This window comes from Medicago sativa, chromosome 1 (genome assembly GCF_051527215.1).
Source record: "Medicago sativa cultivar Bolivia chromosome 1, Bolivia_mono, whole genome shotgun sequence".
Taxonomy (NCBI): domain Eukaryota; kingdom Viridiplantae; phylum Streptophyta; class Magnoliopsida; order Fabales; family Fabaceae; genus Medicago; species Medicago sativa.
This window is the reverse complement of record NC_140749.1, coordinates 63,052,270-63,072,949: the sequence shown is the minus strand read 5'-3', so window position 1 is coordinate 63,072,949 and position 20,680 is coordinate 63,052,270. Positions and strand designations below refer to the sequence as shown.

Genomic DNA, 20,680 nt, shown 5'->3' with positions numbered 1-20,680 from the left:
TATTTTTGTGAATATTTTGGACTGGGCATCAAATTGGCGTTGGCCCAACATGTAGGGTCTGTTTGTTTCCAAGGAAAGATTGTGGGGAGGACAGAAAGTTGGACCTTGATTCACTGCAGTCGGTTAATTCACAAAGTCACTGCAGTCGGGAAATATAGACCATTAGATCAATCTTGTGTTTATTATTTCACCACCACCCATAGTAATTCACACATTATAGCATCCAATACAAGCGGTGACTCTTCTAGTCTTCTTTCGCCGACACTGGGTCATCTCCCTTCGTCATCTTGCATCGTAGTGACTCATCTTCTCCGTTCTCTTCCGCAACCCATAACCGCGGCGGAGCCATCCAACTCCCTCAATAGCACTCAATCGAGACCAACCCACTGATTCAACTGATGTCAACGCAACCCACAACAGTTGCAGATCCAAGAAAGAAGTTCGGTTTAAATTACTAACCATTGGAATTGCGAGAATTGATTTGCTTATAAGTTGTGAATTGAATTGCAAACAACTTATGATGTGCAATCACGGATTGCAATCACTTAAAAGTTGATTCACTAGTTTGTCTTCACTGTGCAATCAAGTATATTGCAGTTCACGGATTAACAAATTTGATAGTGGCAAATTGGCAAAATTGAGTATCGAGTTGCAGAGTACAGTTGGATTCACTGTTATATGGCAAAATGAAATTGAGTTTGTTTCTTTCCGTACAACTTATGCTGTGGTGAAATATGAAGCGCATGATTAATCTAAGGTTATATATTTGTCTGACTGCAGCGATTGCGTGAATTAGTCGACTGCCGTGAATCATGATCCCAGAAAGTTGAGGGAAAGAAACATTTTCTGCAGTTTGGAACTCAATAAAATGGCTAAGGAAAGAAAGAATCTTATGGGACCCACCATGGAAATCTTTCCACGCCAGTATGGGCAGAAAGGGTGAGGAACAATCACATTTTGTATGAAAAGTCCAAAGCACCCCTGCTTTTATTACATTAATTTATGTTACTATTCATTTGTTGTTTCTCTCTTTTTATTTTTGCACTTTGCTGTTTCAATTTTTTTCTTCCTATCCTAATTTGTACAATTCAACTTAGCCACATTTTCTTTTTTCACGAAGCATGTAATTTTATATATATATATATGTAATTATATATATATATATTAAAGGGGTGTATATATGAGGGTATTTATGTCAATTAATAAATATATATCTTTCTTTCCTTCAACTTTCTATTCCACTTTCTTTTATACCAAACAACCAAAACAATCCTCTCACTTTCTATTCTTTTTCTTTCCTCATATAATCTTTCCTTATTCTTTCTTTCCTTTCACTTTCTTTGATCATCCAAACAGACCCGTAGTGTTCGAATAGCTTATAATACTTCTCTAATCTAGGACTACAATGGACCTCACATGCGCTTGGCTGCACTGAAACTCTCCTTGTCGATAAAGATGATTACATAAAAGCTCTGTTTTGTAAATGAGGTTATCACCACTTTCATTGGATCATCTATAGAGTTCTCTCTAAAATCTCCATGTAACCAGACTATAATTTCATGGAGAACTACCTCTGTCGCGAACTGGTGTCGCTCTGTTGTATTGAAAAACCTCTTGTATACTTTACATGTATTGAATATACATTAATATAGTATAAACTAGATGGTTGAAGCTAAAAGAATAGGAGTAACTTCATTGCTTACTTCGATTAATCACGAATTTATAAATGTAATTGTTTTTCAGGGTTTTACCGATGGAGTAACCAATTACTCAATTTCATTGTGTTTTCTATAATTCATAAAACTTACGCTATTTTGATCAATAAAAATGAAATCACGTTTATAAATGACCCATTTTACTTTCATAAAGTTGCATTTCTTGTCTTGGCGCATGGATGACAATAGGTATCCTTTGGATAAGGTACTATAGCGCACATTCCCATGCATGCGTTTCTAAAAAATCCCCATATACGAGCTCATACCCTCGTGGGAACCAAGTTCGGTGTCCGTTTCCATATCTTATGGGTATCTAAGCGCCCGTAGCGCCCATTACTTGCACTTTCACAACAAAAAGTTAATAAATAACAAAAAATATCACAACATAATTAAAATATGATCTAAATTCTTTGAAATCAATGTATAAAATATTGCACATCATATTATTTAGCCAAATAAAAAGCATCTAAAATATAAAAAAGCAAGTGTATATTACAATAAATATCAAAGACATAAAATTAATTAACTATATTTAATATTAAATAACATTATTGGTATAATCTAATAGTCAATATAATGTGCAGGTGTGGGGCGGGGTGGGTACTAGAGTGCCTGTGCCCAATTGCCATCTCTGTCTTTACTTTCTAATTTCCTTGACATTTTGAACCAATCCAGACAATTTCATGTGTTTGACATTTAACTAGATCGTTGCCCCGTGCTATCACACGTGTCAATGATAAGCACAATCTATTAGTTTAGGACTACAACATCACATGAAAGAAATGAAATTAAAACGTGACATGTATTATAAGTGAAACTTCATTCCCTTATCACATGAGTAATACTAATATTAACTAACGAAAATTTAGGAACTCTATTTTAAAACTACATTTGATGTAGCATTTGTATCTTCGCCTTCCTCACCAGTTAACAATTTCTTCAAATCATGGGTAAAGCAAGCAAATCCAAAATTATGAACTTCATACAATGAGAATAACCAAGAAACATAAAGACACTTATTTAATAGAATATAATTGTATTTTTCCATCTCTTCCCTTTCAACTTTTGCCAATCGTTTGTCCAAATTATAAAAACAAGTCATCAACAAAGTCATATATTTTCAATGATTCAAACCAACCTATTGTTGAAAAACCAAAAACCTGCAAAACCAAATAAACTAATAAATGACAAACAAATGAAATGAGTGAGGTCAAGAATCTGCAACAAACTATTTATCTTTTATCTTTATGTGCTGTATTTTCGCTGCATTCAGACTCTGAGTCAGAATCTGCAACATCATATTCTGACCAAGTTTTTATAAAGAGAGTTTATTAATTTATCGAGTATTAATTTAAAGAGTTTCTACTCTAATTTAGCCAAAAAAGAAGAGAGGCACATGGATGGTTAATTTTTCAACCACCGCCACCTCATAACCATTGTTATCACTTTCTTTTTCTCCTCCTCCGCGTCCTTCATCTTCCCCACTCCCACATTCTATTATAGTCCCCACACACTCCATCTCTCTCTCTCTCTCTCTCTCTCTCTCTCTCTCCCTCTCTCTCAATTTACCATCTTTTCCTCTTTCTCTCTCTACACTCCCATTAGGCCATTACACTTCACTCTCTCGCACTTCTATAAACTTAGCACCCTAACTCATATGCATTTGAATTTGCATCTGCATTTCAATTTCATGCGGTGCTGAATCGGAGAACACCATAACCAGATCTGACCCACCACACACCAGATCCAACCGCTTCACAATGGAGGAAGCACTGGAACTAGCACGCGCGAAGGACGCAAAGGAACGCATGGCAGGGGTAGAGCGTCTCCACCAAGTTCTAGAAGCTTCTAGAAAAACTCTAAGTTCAACCGAAGTTTCATCACTCGTCGATTGTTGCTTGGATCTCTTGAAGGATAGTAGTTTTCGCGTTTCGCAGGGTGCGCTTCAAGCTTTGGCTTCCGCCGTTGTTCTCTCCGGCGATCATTTTAAGCTTCATTTCAACGCGCTTGTTCCGGCGGTTGTTGATCGGTTGGGGGATGGTAAACAGCCTGTTAGAGATGCTGCTAGAAGACTCTTGCTCACTCTCATGGAGGTACATTCCTTTGAATTGTATCTATTTGTTCGCGGTGGCAAAAATTGATTTCGAGTGAATTGATTCAGTAAAATTCTGTAAAATTGATTGTGGTTAAAAATGAGTTGAAGGTAAGTGATAACGAATTTGAGTGTAAAAATCAATTATAGAATCAGAAGCTCCAATTTATGGATTTATGTTAGAATCAATTTTGGAGGCAAAATCAGTTATAGAAATTAAGTGAATGTTAGATTTAGAATAGTAGCTTTTTGTGATGTAGAGAATCTAGGAATCTGCGTTTGGATTAGGAAAGTGAAAAGTAAGTGTTTGAGTGATGAGGATGAAAAACTGATAAAGGTAGTTGTTGGTTGGAATTTGAAAAAGTTAGATCAGGAATATACCTTTGAGTGTGCGAAGAGGAAACTCAATGATATTTTAATTTAATCATAACATTTATATGTAACCTTTAATTTTTCTAGGATTGGTGATTTCTTTTGTTTTCTTGAGGGGATTTTGAGTTATAACCAGTGCCAATGAAGATGTTATAAGGTTTCTGGCAATTGAAAAATGAAAAATCTGTTGATCAATGATTGTTTGATTATACAGTAGTGGTTGTTGACTCTTGAAAGATTTCCTAGTTCTAAATCATATCACCATATCTTAGATAAGAATTCTAACTTTAACCTTAAATCCTTACTTATGACCTTGCTGGGCTTTGTCATGCAGCTATGGACCATTGCCCGTAGCATTATGTTTTAAGTGTTGTTTAAGTGAAAATCATTGCACATGTGGTATTTAAAGCTTCGTCATGAGATTGTAGTAGTAGTAGTTGGATTAACCAAAAATCTTAAAAATGAAATCAAGAATACTCAATCATTTTGTTTATTAGCCATGTCAAAACATTCTCAAGCCTGCTGGCTGTTACATGGTTAGAATCTATGATGACATTGGATGCAACATGCCATTCTTTGAAAAATATAGGGTATAGGATAAATAGATTTAGGGTGCATATATATAAAATATAAAAATTCACAAAATATAGTAAATGAAAATTTGAATATGGGTGAAAAAATGGTGTATATATGTCTGTGGGGCTGTGGTGGGGATAGGAATTAGGAGCTGAATGGGTGATATAAATTAAATATACTCACTCATTTTGTTTATCAGTCATGCCAAATCACTCTCAAGCCCGCCGCAGTTATATAGTCAGAGTGAATTTCAATGATCTGCTGGTAGTAATGAATATTATGTTCGTGCACTCTGTATGACGTGCCTACCCAAAAACTTTTATCGTAAAATGTCTTTTTCCAAAATGACGTATGAATGGCATAGGATATGTTTATGCTTTATAACAAGTTATGCTGGAAGCTATTTAATAGGGTTGACCCTTGCTATATGTGTTGTACATACTACATAGTTATTGGTTTGTTACAATTTTTTATGTGGCATTAGGATGTCATATATCACCAAACAAATGGAGTTTTTCGTGGAAGATGTTTGTAAAATCTGAATTTGATTATCAAGCTCTTATTCTGTCTTGAACATTGCTTTTGGAATACCCAATCTCTGCATTCCATAACAGTTAAAAGCTTCAACGCACTTATAATGATTCTGTGTGTAGTTTTGGCATCCATGAATCCATCAAGTACATGTAGAATAGAATTACTGTAAATTTCGTAAGCTCCTTACAATGACATTCGTCATCCATGCCTCCTCTTGGGCCTGTTTTTGTTGCAGTTTTAAAATACTCTCTGGGTATCCTTCAACTTCCTTTCGCTTTTCAGTTATATTCTTCATCTTCTTATTATTGTTACTTATTATTATTGTAGGTTTCGTCGCCTACAATAATTGTTGAAAGAGCGGGGTCTTTTGCTTGGTCATGCAAAAACTGGAGAGTCAGAGAAGAGTTTGCACGAACCGTGACATCTGCAATCGGTCTATTTTCATCTACTGAACTACCCCTTCAACGGGCTATTCTTCCTCCTGTATGTTTGTTGGGTTTTACAAACAAGCAGTACAGTTTTTTTTTTGTTATAGAATTTTTGAATGTGATCTAACTCTTCAAAAACTAATCGATGACAGACTTTGCAATTGCTGAGCGATCCCAATCCTGCTGTCCGGGAAGCAGCTATTTTGTGCATTGAGGTAAGCATGTCTTATCCCGGCATATATTATTTGAAGTTTGAACTGGCTAAGTACTACTGCTTACTTTGTTAAGTTGATACCTGTTACCCCAAAAAGGATTAAATGCAAATCAATATTTTTCTTATCCAAATAAAGAAGAATGGAGTGCTAAAGTTCTGTGTAGTTTTTAGCTTAATGTTATGTTTATAAACACATTTATGCTGATGTGACTAATAATATCATTAACCACAATATTGTATATGAATATTAAGGAATGGGAAAATGGAATTGGTTCTAGTAGAGTCCTAGACAGTATGACTGATTCAATTTCAGATTAACGGCATGCGTGAAGTAAGATGCATATTTTAACTTTCACAGGAAATGTATTCACAAGCTGGGTCTCAATTTCGTGATGAACTTCAGCGCCACGACCTCCCTTCTTCTTTGGTAATGTTCAAATAAAAAATTGAGTTCTAGATTGCATTATTGTTTAAAATTCTATTCATTCATATGCATTTCACATCTGTAGTTCGGACATTTGAAGGTTCGTTTACATTTTTACATCTACTACTGTGAGTTTACGGTTCATTTTGCACTGCACCACAATGGTTTCAGGTGAAATATATTAATGCTAGGCTAGAGGGGATTCAACCAAAAGCTCAGTCTTCAAATGGTATTTCTAGTGGTTATATCACTGGAGAAATGAATCCTTTGAATGCTAATCCCAAGAAAAGTAGTCCAAAGGCTAAAAGTTCATCAAAGGAGACATCTCTTTTTGGAGGTTAGAATATTTGCAATATATGAATTTCAAATGTTTCTATTCTAATTCATATTTTATTCATATATTTTCGATCTCTTTCTTTATGTCTGTCATTGTTATTGTCCAATAGCATTATAATTTGTTTTTAATTATTACTAATTTCCTGCACAGTCCTGGAACATTTGCTAAATTTTGTGGTCAAAGAATCAAGGTGGATATCTCGCTAATTAGCATCACTAATTTTGTGTGCATTATAAATTCCTTTCACATACTTTGTTTGGTACTGTTGAAATTGTGAGATTTTAGATAAAAGGCAACAAAATGATAAGAAATATAATTATAGGGAAATATGCTTGTATTTTACTTGATTCAATACAACTGACTAAACACTAATCCCATAGAGATAATCTAAGATACATTACTGAAAACAGATTCTAAGGGATAAATTAACAAGATATTCTAGAATAATATGAAGACATTCTTAGATATTATTTTATATTCTAACAGATACCTTTAAAAAAAGTTCTGTATTATGCTGGTGTGTGGGACTGCTAGAGTTATAACTTTTGATGATAAGGATGCTATTCCAACTAGCAGTATATATGATCATTAGTGTCTTTTTGTATGATTACCAATTATTGGAATTTTAGGGTATTTTAGCTAGCATGTTATTACACGTTGATTCTGTATCTGACTGATTTTAGTAATCAAATGCCGAATATTTTAATCTTCACTTAAATGAAAAATTTAGGAAGTAATGACTCAAAGAAGATAAAGTGATATAATTAAAAGGTATAAGTAACATCCAAAGTCATACATTTAATTTTTTTTTCCACATATTGTATATTGTCGTGGTTCTGTGTCTGGTCATCTAAATATGTTATCGACACTTATGGTGCCCTCGTTAGCCACATTTTCTCTGTATTTTTGTGCTTTACTAATATGTAGTCCGTTTCTTGTTAAATATAAGCAGGAGAAGGTGATGTCACCGAGAAAGGCATTGAACCTATCAAGGTGTATTCGGAGAAGGAATTCATCAGGGAAATCGAGAAGATTGTATCTACCCTTGTACCAGAAAAGGACTGGTCAGTACGAATTACTGCCCTGCAGAGAATCGAACGTCTTGTTTTGGGAGGTTGGTTTTTCTCATCTTTTTAGGAGTGTATGTCGTATGCACAAATTTTACATGCTCAAATCCAATTTTTTCCCTTCTCTCTCTCTCTCTCTCTTGTTTAGGTACATTAGAACATTTGTCATTGTATGGACATCTTTAACACGAGGTTGGTGTGAAGGATGCCTGTAGTTTTCTTGGATGTATTTGGTTTTAGTTTTTACTTGTAGGCTTGTGGCTATTGACTCGATGTGTAAGTCTTTGTTGACTTAACTATTGCATCAAAGAGTTATGGAAATGAATATCCCATTGTTCACTGTTGGAAATTCCGCCTTAATTGCAGTCCGCCCCTAGTCGTCTAAATTGCGACCTTTGGTTTGCCTTCATTGCAGCCTCCAACACCTTCATTGTGTTGGCTTTGAGGGGGTGAATTTAGTCCCACATCGGATAGATAGGACTCTTGAGAAGAGTTTATAAAGAGGAGGCACTCCTCACCTTACAAGCCGGTTTTGTAAGGATGAGTTAGGCCCCAAATTTCAACATTAACAAATAAAGAGGTAAAAGTTGGGGCCATAAACCATAGGTCTGTGGGTGTTTGAGGGGCACCATTCAATTAAATGTGAGTCCATTTATAGAGGTGCGGTTTTTGGATTGAGTCCATTTATAGAGGTGCGGTTTTTGGATTCTATTTGTACAAAGAAGATCGAGCTCTACATCAGTTGCATTTTAAATTTGTATCTGATCAAAGCCAAACATTTTTTAAGTTTTATAATTTATTTGAGTTCTGTACTTTAGTAGTTTTAATTATTTACATTGTAAATTTCACCAAAATGTTACAATTGAAGAAAACAACATTTTTTGTTTGTGGCATGCATGATCTACATCTTCTGAGTATGCTACTTTTCAGGAGCTGCTGATTATCCGTGTTTTTTTGGAGTCCTAAAACAGCTTGTTGGACCATTAAGCACACAACTATCTGATCGAAGGTCTACCATTGTGAAACAGGTGCTCTGACAATCTCTTTTGTTTAAGATATTGTAACGTAGTACTGTGTTGAATTGCAAGTACAACAGTCTGTTATGCAGACCCTGTTTTAGGCAATTGGGAATATTCGTTGTTTGGCTAGGTAATAATGCCTTGCTCAATCCTCCTTTGAGCAAGCTTAGGCCTAGTTTGTTCAGTTACAATACTATACAACATGGTATAATAGCCTCTATGACCAAGTGCTCTAGAATTTTCAATCCTTGCCTTCTCTAAATCTTGTTAACAAACAATAATTGAAACTAAACACAAGTGAAATGAGATTTTTGAAGTAGCAAAGGTTTTCACAAGAGGGGTTTTCAATCATTGCTATAGTATAAGAGCCTCTATGACCAAGTGCTCTAGAATTTTCAATCCTTGCTATCTCTATAATCTTGTTAACAAATATAAATAAAACTAAAAGCAAATGAAATGAGATTGTTGAAGTAGCAAAGGTTTTCACAAGAAGAGGGGTTTGAATTGCAAACCTTTAAAATTTGAATAAAATTTGTAAACTATCTTGGTTCACCCTTAACATGGACTATGTCCAGTTCCCACACCCTTGTGAGTTTATCCACTATAATGTTGAGATACAACCATTCTCAATACACTTTCTTTGATCCACCTTAAATCTAAAGTGACTTTACAAACATAATAAACTCAATCAAACACGAAGGAATGACTCGAGGATGGTTACAAGTAATGAGGTAGTGTTTGGGATGTTGCTTGTAAAAACTTAAATCTAGTTTGAGAAGCAATTAAGAACAACTCATTAGAAAATAATCATCCACTAATGAAACTAAGAAAGCTTGAGTGTGAGCGGTGAAAGAAGAGTTTTATGATTTATAGACGAACAAATAATTGGTGATTTTGTGCTTGACTGTTACCCTTCAAGTGCAGCAACCACTGCTATTTATAGATGAAGGAAGCCTTCAGACTGCCTTGCAAATTTATAGCCTTGTGCACGCAAACCAAGTCACCTTGTAACATTAGTTATTCATTTTAGTGTAAAAGCATGCCAAAATGTTCTCTACTTCTGGCGAACATTCTCCAGTTATGAAGATGATGGAATAGATTCAATCATAAAGCTTTGCGAAGTCTTTGCATGTCTGAAAAGTGTTATAAGTTTGTAAAAGTAGGTTTCCACTTTTGTACATAGCAAATGCATCTTTTTTGTCTTTTAGTACATCTGTCTTGGAGAATGTTGGAGTTCATACATGCGGGCCTTCACTTCTATTACCTTCAGCTCTGGTCTAAATAGAATCACAATAGTGCTAGCACATGAGCATGGCAGCTTGTCTTCACGTGGTGTCATTACTATATTCCCTTTGTAAAGCATCCTAAGAATGTTCTTTTATCTATTTTCATTCTTCACCATAGACGATTTCTTTAATCCATAGAATCAGTGAAATGGCTTCAGAAGTAAAATTGATTCTTGTCCAATATCGAGTTGACTTGTGTGTATGAATAATGTGATACTTGAGACTTCACTTGAGAGAATGTTTCAGTAGATCAGAGAACGTTCTGTTACCTTGTTGATTTTACGGTTTCATCTTTTTGAGTTTATCATGCATGGATCAATACTAAAATGTGTCTATGATTAGAAATACCCGAGAGCACAAGTTATATCACAATATGCTCCGAATCATTAAAAATAGACTTTAAGATGTTTGTTATCTTTAAAACATCAAATTGAGATTTTCCTCAACATCTGTACTTTACGCAAGCTTCAAACCCAAATTTCTATTGCATGGAGGGGGAATGTTCAGATGCAATAAAAGTAAAAATCTTTTCACTAGTCTTCAGCCAAGAACTGAGATTTTTGGTTCAGGACAGAGGACATCTCACCCTTAGTATGTTCGCCTGTCTTGTCTCAGCATATGAAAACATAGTTTTGATTTCTTTTTTCCTTTTTTGTTCTTTTTGTTATTAGGGGGAAATTTTCATGACTTAGTTATGTCAGAATAAACAAGTGTCATGTTTGATTTTGATTGAAGTTGGGTGGGGGAGCTTATATGGATTTTGTAGGGCAGAAAATTACTGAGCATCATTAACAGTAACATAATCTCATAAAAGATGAAGTTTAAAACTAAATGCCTACCTTATAAGATATCTCTAAAATATTTTCGGTGCAGCCAAACCTGAGATGATGTTGAACCTCTCAGCTAGAGCCTAATAATTTTTTTTTAGCATATCTTGAAAAAGGTTCAACCAAAATATTATGTGTTAAATAAGTTTTTGGTCCCTATAAATATATTAAATATCGTTTTTAGTCCCTCTAAAGTTTTTCTTCAAACAAGAGCCCTTCAAATATTTTCTATTAGCATTTTTGGTCCTTTTTTTAAGCGACTCATGTGGACCCTTCCAAATTTTGAATTATGTTTTGCATTCATGTTTAATACATTATAGAAATCTCCCTTGCAAAAGTTTAGAATTTTTTAACAAGAGATGAATTAAATATGAAATTTTAAGTTTTTGGCGCTTAAAAATTCATAGTTAATTCATCTTTGTTAAGTTTTTTGCGATTAAATTTTTTAACAAGAGATTTTGTTACTGTTAATGATGCTCAAATGAAAATTTTTAGAGGGATTAAAAATGAAATTTGATATATTTTTAGAGGGATTAACCCAAATGTTAATTGCAGTTTCTTTTTGTTTCTTATTCTGTTGTTTGACTGGGTTTCAGTTTAGCTTAGATTGGAATTTTAATTTGGATGGAAGTGTTATAACTAATCTCTCCTTATAGTACTAATCCATGAATATTTTTTATTTGGTATTCGTTTTGTTCTAGGCATGCCATCTGTTATGTTTTTTGTCGAAAGACCTCTTGGGTGATTTTGAAGCATGTGCTGAAATGTTCATACCAGTAAGTTCTACTTTTTATCTATGTATATCATGTATTGAATGTTTTGTAATCTTAATTAATACATGATCCGGTAATCAGGTTCTTTTGAAGCTGGTTGTGATTACTGTGCTTGTAATTGCAGAGTCTGCAGATAACTGCATAAAAACGGTAATGAAATATGCTCTATGATTTTCTATGTTGTTTTATACGGTTGCAACATTGTATTTTCACATTTGTCCTCTATTTTCCAGATGCTACGCAATTGCAAAGTTGCTCGTGTGCTTCCTCGGATAGTTGATTGTGCAAAAAGTGACCGCAGTGCAATACTTCGTGCAAGGTATGAGTTACCTAATCTTGGGGATATATATGTGAACGTTTTGGTTTTTAATAAAACCATTTTTATTGTAGGTGCTGTGATTATGCTCTTTTGATACTAGAACATTGGCCTGATGCACCAGAAATACAACGATCAGCTGACTTATACGAGGATATGATAAGGTGTTGTGTTTCGGACGCAATGGGCGAGGTAGCTTATATAGTTTTTGACTATTTGATGTTTGATACATATAGATTTTGCATCATTATCATATTGCAATGTTGACTACTCTTCATTGCTTTGTCTTTTTCCATCATACAATGCAGTTGCATCCTAGCTTAAGTTGTTGAAAACAAAAGTGTCTCCTTGTATTTACTTTTTTGTTCTGTTGAAATATCATGACATGCAATATTTATGCTGAAATTGTGAAAAGCCATAATCAAAGTTATTTATTGGTTCACTTTGTGTCTTATTGTCCATGCGTGGTAAGGAATAATTAAAATTATGAAACTCTGCATGAGAAAACTCCTGTAGAATACCCTTATATTTTGATTATCTGTCTTTCAAATGGTTTCAGAAAGTTTGTTCAGTTTTACGTTCTTCCTTTGCAAATTCAATGACTAAAGATCAATTGACCAACATATCCGTAGAAAACAGTATCCAAGAGGGAGTTGTGTCGTGAAAAACTCACCACTCCTTGCCATCATATTCCTTACGGAGTCGGGTGACGTAAATTAAATCATCTTGCTTTCATACATCTATTAATTCATCATTTGCTATGCAAATTCTATACTAGTCAATATTTTTTTTTATCTTTGATTAAAAGGGATCCAACTGACATGATTTTTTATCGATTTCATCAAGATGGAATTGTGTTTTGTGAAAAACTCACTACTCACCTGCTATCATTTTTTTGAAAGGACTCACCTGCTATCATGTTCATTATGTACTCATGATCAGTAACGTAAATCATCTGAATTGCCTACGTCCATTAATTCATCATTTCATATGAAAATTCTATTACTTATTTATCTTTGAGGAAAGGTGTCCGAAACTCCGAACGATATATTTATTTTATTACTTTGTTTCAGCGTGTAATGTTCTCTATAAGATTTTCTAAAATTCTCCTGCATTATGCAGTTTGTTTTATATTTAATATGCGATCTTTCACTTTTTCCTAGGGAAACTTATTATTTTCATATATATAAGGTTTTATTGGTTTAAAACAGAAGCTTGTCAGCATATTAGTTTGGTTGTTGACATAGCATTTTTCATATTTGACCAAATTGTTGGTGCCAAGGAATGTTTGCATGAAAATGATTACAATGCGAAACTTGATAGGTGCGGTCAACTGCAAGGATGTGCTACAGAATGTTTGCAAAAACTTGGCCGGAGCGTTCCCGTCGCCTATTTTCATCCTTTGACCCTTCTATTCAAAGGGTATGTGTTTATTTGAAGTTGTTGTTCTTCTTTTATTTTGTTGCTTAAGTCATCTTTTGAAGTTAATACGAATCACAGTTAATAAATGAAGAAGATGGAGGCAAACATAGGCGACATGCATCGCCTTCCATTCGTGATAGAAGTGCACCAATGTCATCTTCCAGTCAAGCTTCAACTCCTAATCTATCTGGTTATGGAACTTCAGCTATTGTTGCAATGGACAGAAATTCTAGTTTATCATCGGGGACTTCTATCTCCTCTGGTGTTCTTCTTTCACAAGCCAAGTCACTTGGTAATGGTACAGAACGTAGTTTAGAAAGTGTACTGCATGCAAGCAAACAGAAGGTCAGTGCTATTGAGAGCATGCTTAGAGGCTTGGATTTGTCAAATAAGCATAATTCATCTGCTCTGCGATCTTCAAGTTTGGATCTAGGTACCAAATAAGTTAACCTGTTATATATTTTATTTCTATCTCACTATTAATGCTTGTTGCCATTCAATGGTCGATGATGTTAGTGTTATTTGTTTTATAACTTTTTGTGAGCGGCTAAATTTATCTCTTATTTCCCCTAGTGCAGGAGTTGACCCTCCCTCATCTCGTGATCCCCCATTCCCTGCTGCTGTTTCAGCCTCTAATCATCTGACCACCCCTTTAACAACAGAGTCACCTGGTTTGGGCGTCAATAGAGGCAGTATCCGGAACGGTGGTATGGGTTTGTCTGATATAATCACCCAAATTCAAGCTTCCAAAGATTCTGGCAAGTTATCGTATAATAGCAACGTTGGTATCGAGCCTTCATCAGATTTTTCATCATACACAAGTAAAAGGACTATTGAAAAATTACAAGGAAGAAGCTCTGTTGATGAAAACAGTTACATCCGGGAGACTAGGCGGTATATGAACCCCAATGTGGATAGGCAGTATATGGATGCTCTTTATAAAGATGGAAACTTTAGGGATTCACAGAATAGTTGTGTGCCTAATTTTCAGAGGCCACTATTAAGAAAGAACGTAGCTGCACGCGTGTCTTCTGGTAGAAGAAGGAGTGTCGATGATAGTCACTTATCTGTTGGAGAGATGTCAAATTATGCAGATGGACCAGCATCTCTTCATGAAGCCCTGAGTGAAGGACTTAGTTCAGGTTCTGACTGGTCTGCCAGGGTTTCTGCCTTCAATTACCTTCACTCGTTATTGGAGCAAGGTCAAAAGGGAATTCAAGAAGTAGTCCAGAATTTTGAGAAGGTAATGAAGTTATTTTTTCAACACTTGGATGATCCCCATCATAAAATCGCACATGCGGCTCTCTCCACACTTGCAGATATTATTCGTACATGCCGAAAGCCATTTGAAGGTTACATGGAACGAATGTTACCTCATGTGTTTTCTCGTTTAATTGACCCCAAAGAGCTTGTTAGGCAAGCATGCTCTACGACTTTGGAGGCTGTGGGCAAAACATACAGTATAGATTCCCTCTTGCCCGCATTGCTACGTTCTCTTGACGAACAAAGGTCTCCAAAGGCTAAATTGGCTGTTATTGAGTTTGCAATCAGTTCCTTTAACAAGCATGCAATGAATCCGGAAGGTGCTGCAAATATTGGCATCCTAAAATTATGGCTTGCCAAGTTAGCCCCATTAGTTCACGATAAAAATACAAAGCTTAAAGAAGCAGCTATTACGTGCATTATATCAGTATACTCTCACTTTGATTCATCTGCAGTTTTGAATTTTATTCTTAGTTTGTCAGTTGATGAACAAAATTCTTTGAGACGAGCCCTTAAACAGCGCACTCCTCGCATTGAAGTAGACTTAATGAACTATCTGCAAAACAAGAAAGAGCGGCGTACCAAGTCTTCCTATGATCCATCTGATAATGTAGGAACATCCTCTGAAGAGGGATATGTTGGTTTGTCTAGAAAAGCACATTACATTGGGAGATATTCTGGTGGTTCTCTAGATAGTGATGGTGGCAGGAAATGGAGTTCCCAAGATTCGAACCTGATTAAAGCCAGTCGTGGCCAACCAGCTTCGGATGAAACTGAGGATCATCTGTATCAAAATCTTCAGACTAATTGTAATAGTGATATTGTTGGTTCAAAAGCCAAAGATCTTGCTTACACTGTCGATTCAATGGATCAAAACTTTGGCTTTCAAGCTGACCGACTTGGATACGTGGATAGTAGCATGAACTTTGAAGGTTTGCCATCTGATGTGGATGTTAATGGTCTGATGTCATTAGAACATTTAAATATTGCCGAAGGCTTTGAACATCTTTCTGAATTGAACAATAATCATCACTCAGCTGAAGACGTGAAGGTCAACCACATGACAAACACAGGACTCAGTATTCCTCAAATTCTTCATATGGTGAGTTACACAACTACTAGAGCATGAATTAGATCTTTAATTTGTTATCCTTGGAATACCAAAATTTCGTTTACAAAGAGAGACAAATAGATAACGAGGGAGGGTGAAGTATCCTCTAAGAACATTAAAAAAAAACACAGCAGAAATATATAAAGTTGCCCCATTTTTGTTTCAACCTCGTCAGCAGAGATGGCTTTGTTTGACCTGTATGCTTATATACAGTCATTCTATAAGTATATTTTAACTGAGGTATACTTTGGATTTTCTCATGACTAAAGAGAGAGCTTTTGTCTGTGTAGATATGCAGTGGGGGTGATGGAAGCACTATTTCAAGTAAGCGGACTGCGCTTCTACAGTTAGTTGAAGCTTCTGAAGCAAATGATCATTCTGTTTGGATCCAGGCATGTTTGATTTGATGAGTGACTCTCTCCTTATTGTCACACTGATGTTTTTGATTTAATAGTTATTAATATTAGAATTATGTGATGCTATTTATCTTTACTTTTCAGACACCTTTTCCAAAATAAAATTTTTAGTTGCATATAATAGTGGTTTCTCTCTCTCTCTCTCTCTCTCTCTCTTTTCTTTATATTTTTCTGAGTTGTGCGATCAATAGAAAGAGAAGTTCTGCATGCATTATGATAAACAAAATTGACCAATATATTTGGATTTCTCTTCTTGGTTTAATGGTTATTTCATGGTATAATTGCAGTACTTCAATCAGATATTGACCGTTGTGCTTGAGGTGCTGGATGATTCAGATTCCTCAATCAGAGCGCTTGCTCTTTCATTGATAGTTGAAATGCTTAAAAACCAGGTTCTTACTCCTTTTGTGCCATCTTTTTGTTCAGATTAATGCTAGCTCATTTCTGTTCTTGAAACTGCACATATTTTTCCTTTTGTGGGCATATCGGGATATGCTAAGAGATTGTTTAATCTGTATTTGTTGTTTCCAGAAAGATGCCATGGAAAATTCAGTTGAGATTGTAATTGAAAAGCTGCTTAATGTTACAAAGGATACTGTTCCCAAGGTAACTGACTTAACTTAATCCCGTTCTAGTTTGTCTAGTACATAGTTTTCTTTCTTCTAAGGCTCTGAGTTTTCATCCTTTCTTCAGGTCTCAAACGAAGCGGAGCACTGCCTGACAATTGTTTTATCTCAGAATGATCCATTCAGATGTTTAAGTGTAGATATTCTTAACTATTAATTTTTCTATATTTTGGTCCTCTTTGCTTCTTTAAAAAGGTTTTGTTGAAAAAGGGAGTGGAAGTTTGTGTTAACTTAAAATTTTTCAGGTCATTATCCCTCTACTGGTTACCGAGGACGAGAAAACTCTAGTCACTTGCATAAATTGCTTGACTAAGGTAAAGTGCATAAAGGTTTCTGTTTTGCTTCTATGTAATTTTGGTAAATCATGTGTCTAATCAGTCTGCATGTGTATATTTATCACCTGCACAGTAATCAATGCTGTTGGAATGTTTTTCTGTTTGGATCCTGTCTTTGAGCAAGAAAGAATTTCTAGTGTAATGCTATAAAACATGTTCAAATGAATAAAGATTACAAACAAATGGAGGATTTCTTATTGGAAAATGATAACAAGTGCCCTTAAGGCATTGTTTAAGCATCCACAACTAGTAACTTTTATTTACATTGGAAATTGTGTAGTTCTGACTTATGACTTTGACATGTGTTTGACTTGTATTTTCAAGACAAACTTTCTTTTTGTAGGTTCCTTAAACAATGCCCTTAGGGAACTTGTTAGCAAAATCCTTTCTTATTTATGTAGAGAGAGATTGAAAGAGAAAGAGCACTCATCTAACAAACTAATCAACTAACTTCCTCCTATTAACTAACTCAACAATCCTAACAAAATCACAACAATCCTAACATAATCACAACAATCAGCAAAACTATTTTGTATTTTACATGTGCGAATTTCCAACATTTCCTCCTCAACTAATCTGTGTCACGTTGTAGCCATACTACATACGGAGTTACACATTTTTGTGCATATAAATTTTCTCAAAATTATTCTTGTTTAACTGAGTATTATTTCCCTTCAGATTGTGGGGCGGCTCTCTCAGGAGGAACTGATGGCTCAGTTACCCTCATTTCTCCCTGCATTGTTTGAAGCTTTTGGAAACCAGAGTGCGGATATTCGTAAGGTACTTGAGGTCTTTTGGTTGCATCTATTACTTAATGGCCCTCCTCTTAACACATTTAAAGAAGATTAAGTGGTAAATATTTCTGTTGTCTGAGAACATTGTGAAGTAGTATTTTGTTTCGGACAAATTCATCCAATTGGAGATTAGGGGTGTGTATGGTTTTGCAACCATGGTTTGAGTGAAAGTTGGTTATTATAGAAACTAGCATGGTTTGGGGATTTCAAATGCCAAACTGAGCACACCCTAAATGCTTGTGGCATATTTGGCACTTAATTAAAATATTATTTTGTTATAGTAGCATCCCTACTTGAAACTTGGGATTATTGAACAATACTTGCATTGAAATACTTCACCGCTTGTTTCTAATACTTCCCCGCTTTTTTCTAATACTTCCCTGCTTGTTTCTTTCTCTAATTGTTGGAATGTTGATTACATATCCTTTTTCTCTATTTATGTTACTGTCCTTTTCAATTATTCTCATTTTATGTTGATTGTGGATGGAACAGACTGTTGTTTTCTGTCTAGTGGATATTTATATCATGCTTGGGAAAGCATTCTTGCCATATTTGGAAGGACTAAGCAGCACACAGTTGAAATTGGTTACCATTTATGCAAATCGAATCTCACATGCAAGGACAGGAAAATCAATTGATGCTGCTATCGATTAGCAGGTTCACTGGGTAGTACATTTGTGGGTTTTGAATATATTCTTATTCATTCTTGTGTATGTTGTACATTGTGTGCATGAAATTTTTTGGTGGGTTTTTGTTGTTTCTTTTCTCGTTTGTCTTATATTATTTTTTTGGTCTTCCCTTTTCCCTTAAGATGAGTGTCAGATTTGGAGTGTTGGCGGTGGAATACGGAGCACAAATTGTAATTTACATTGAGTTGACATTGTAATTTACATCGATTGAATTATATGGTGAGGTTTTTGGTAAAGGTTATGGCTTTATTATTGTTTGTTAAGAAATGAAAAGGAAAGAAAAATTAGCTAATGCTTGCTCGGATTTTTATCATCATAAAACATTAAGGGTCCGTTTGATGGTCAGGATATGATACAGGCAGGATATGATATAAAACTGGATAGAGATAGGATATGATAAGGACATGTCAAACATTAATCATATCATGTGTTTGATGCACACATGATAACAAACAGAATATCATTATAATTAAATGAAAAAATTATACATGCTATCATTATTTTAAAAATGACTATTTTAAAAACGGCAGAATATTAAGATAATAAATAAGAAAAGATCTTCTAATCTCATCAGGATAATTTCTAACCCAGCCTTTATTCAGGGTAGAAATTACAAAGGAAAGTCAGGATATGATAAGAATGGTTTATTTTATCATATCCCTTTGGTGCATCAAACATGAGATTTAAGCAGGATATGATTAATGTATCATATCCTATATCCCTATCCTAACCATCAATGCTTACAATTAGCAAGTTATATAAAGTTTTCCATATTATTGTTGTATAGTTTTCAAATTAGATAATGATATTATTTTTTGTAATTTGCTACTAATTTTGTCAATAGATTATTTAGTTTCGAATAGAATATTTGCATATATTTTAATTTAGATTATTTAGTTGACAATAGTTACAATCAAATATTGTGACCAATGTATTAGATTCCCAGGTTTGAGGCAACTCGTCATTCAAAAATTATTGAAACTCAGATGTATGAGTGGAGTGGTCGGGGTTCTCGAGCTTTGGTCATGGTGTCCTACCTAAATATTTCAGCATTTTTATTGATTGAACTAATAATTATTGTGAACAGGACCACCATTATTATATTCGGTGAGAGAAGTTTGTCTCTCTAAATTTAATAGTCTCAGGGGTTGTTACACCATGCAGCTGTTGTAGAAAATCCCAACACAAGTCAAATACAGTAGATTTCATTCGAAATTTAATTTAAATTTTAGGGAGAAATTCAATAATATAGAAATCGGATGGAACTAACAATCCAGGTGATAATTGCATTTCCAAGTGATGATTAAATTAAGCCATTCGTACCTACTAAAATTTCTAGCAAATGCTAAGAATCAAAATAAAAAAATTAACTCAACTTTGTGTTTGGAATTTTTTATTTTCATTACTAAACTTTTATTTCTCAACATGCACCTTAAAATACTTTTACAATTGTATTGCTGTAACTTTTTTATAATTTTTTAGGTTTTATCATGTAGTCATTTCCGTACATACCGTATAACTAATTTATTCTTTTCTAGAGGAACCACACCGAACAAAAAAACATGGCCTCAAATACATGATATGTTGTTGAAAAAGCTACGGCTGTGTTTAGTTTGGCAGAGTCATCATCTACATGTTATAAAACAAAAGCTACTGCCAAAGTTATTTCTGTTGGAAAGGCACTTATCATTAGGAATTTACCCTTATCTTACTTTTGCACCAGAAATGTCTAATAAGTTGAAATTGACTAGGTTTCTTTTCATGTCTTTTCAAGCTTCATATCAAAATATATGTGTCATGACTTTTCTACAACTTTGCCGGTCGTCAATGATGCTAACTCATATATGTACTATATTGTTTTACTACATCTTTTCGAATGAAGTTTCTCGGCATTGGTTGATAGGATCAAATTCATCTTATGAAAGTGGTTTTTAAGTCAACATTTTGGTCATGCATGTTTCTACTACGATCGGAAAATAGAATCTATTATATGTGATAGTGTTAGAGACTTGTCGGGGGGTGTCAGTATTGGGGCCTTATGGTG

At 34.7% G+C, this 20,680-nt stretch overlaps 1 protein-coding gene across 1 annotated transcript; it reads left to right on the top strand.

The window, feature by feature from the left end:
- Positions 1 to 3,150: 3,150 nt before the first annotated feature.
- On the top strand, positions 3,151 to 18,872 carry LOC146956236 (CLIP-associated protein-like). Its single transcript, XM_085727767.1, has 21 exons — positions 3,151 to 3,808; positions 5,617 to 5,772; positions 5,870 to 5,932; positions 6,290 to 6,358; positions 6,527 to 6,692; positions 7,645 to 7,806; positions 8,690 to 8,787; positions 11,593 to 11,667; positions 11,746 to 11,814; positions 11,898 to 11,983; positions 12,055 to 12,172; positions 13,304 to 13,402; positions 13,481 to 13,835; positions 13,981 to 15,767; positions 16,067 to 16,168; positions 16,480 to 16,584; positions 16,724 to 16,798; positions 16,886 to 16,954; positions 17,064 to 17,132; positions 17,832 to 17,933; positions 18,440 to 18,872. Exons 1-21 carry the CDS (start codon positions 3,476 to 3,478, stop codon positions 18,599 to 18,601), a joined length of 4,320 nt encoding a protein of 1,439 aa, XP_085583893.1. The 5' UTR covers positions 3,151 to 3,475; the 3' UTR covers positions 18,602 to 18,872.
- The last annotated feature ends 1,808 nt before the right edge of the window (positions 18,873 to 20,680 follow it).

Coding starts and splice junctions, on each gene's coding strand:
- LOC146956236 (XM_085727767.1), top strand. CDS start 3,476: ATGGAGGAAGCACTGGAACTAGCACGCGCGAAGGACGCAAAGGAACGC. Junction 6,693..7,644: donor GGAGACATCTCTTTTTGGAG/GTTAGAATATTT, acceptor AAATATAAGCAG/GAGAAGGTGATGTCACCGAG. Junction 17,934..18,439: donor AGAGTGCGGATATTCGTAAG/GTACTTGAGGTC, acceptor TGGATGGAACAG/ACTGTTGTTTTCTGTCTAGT.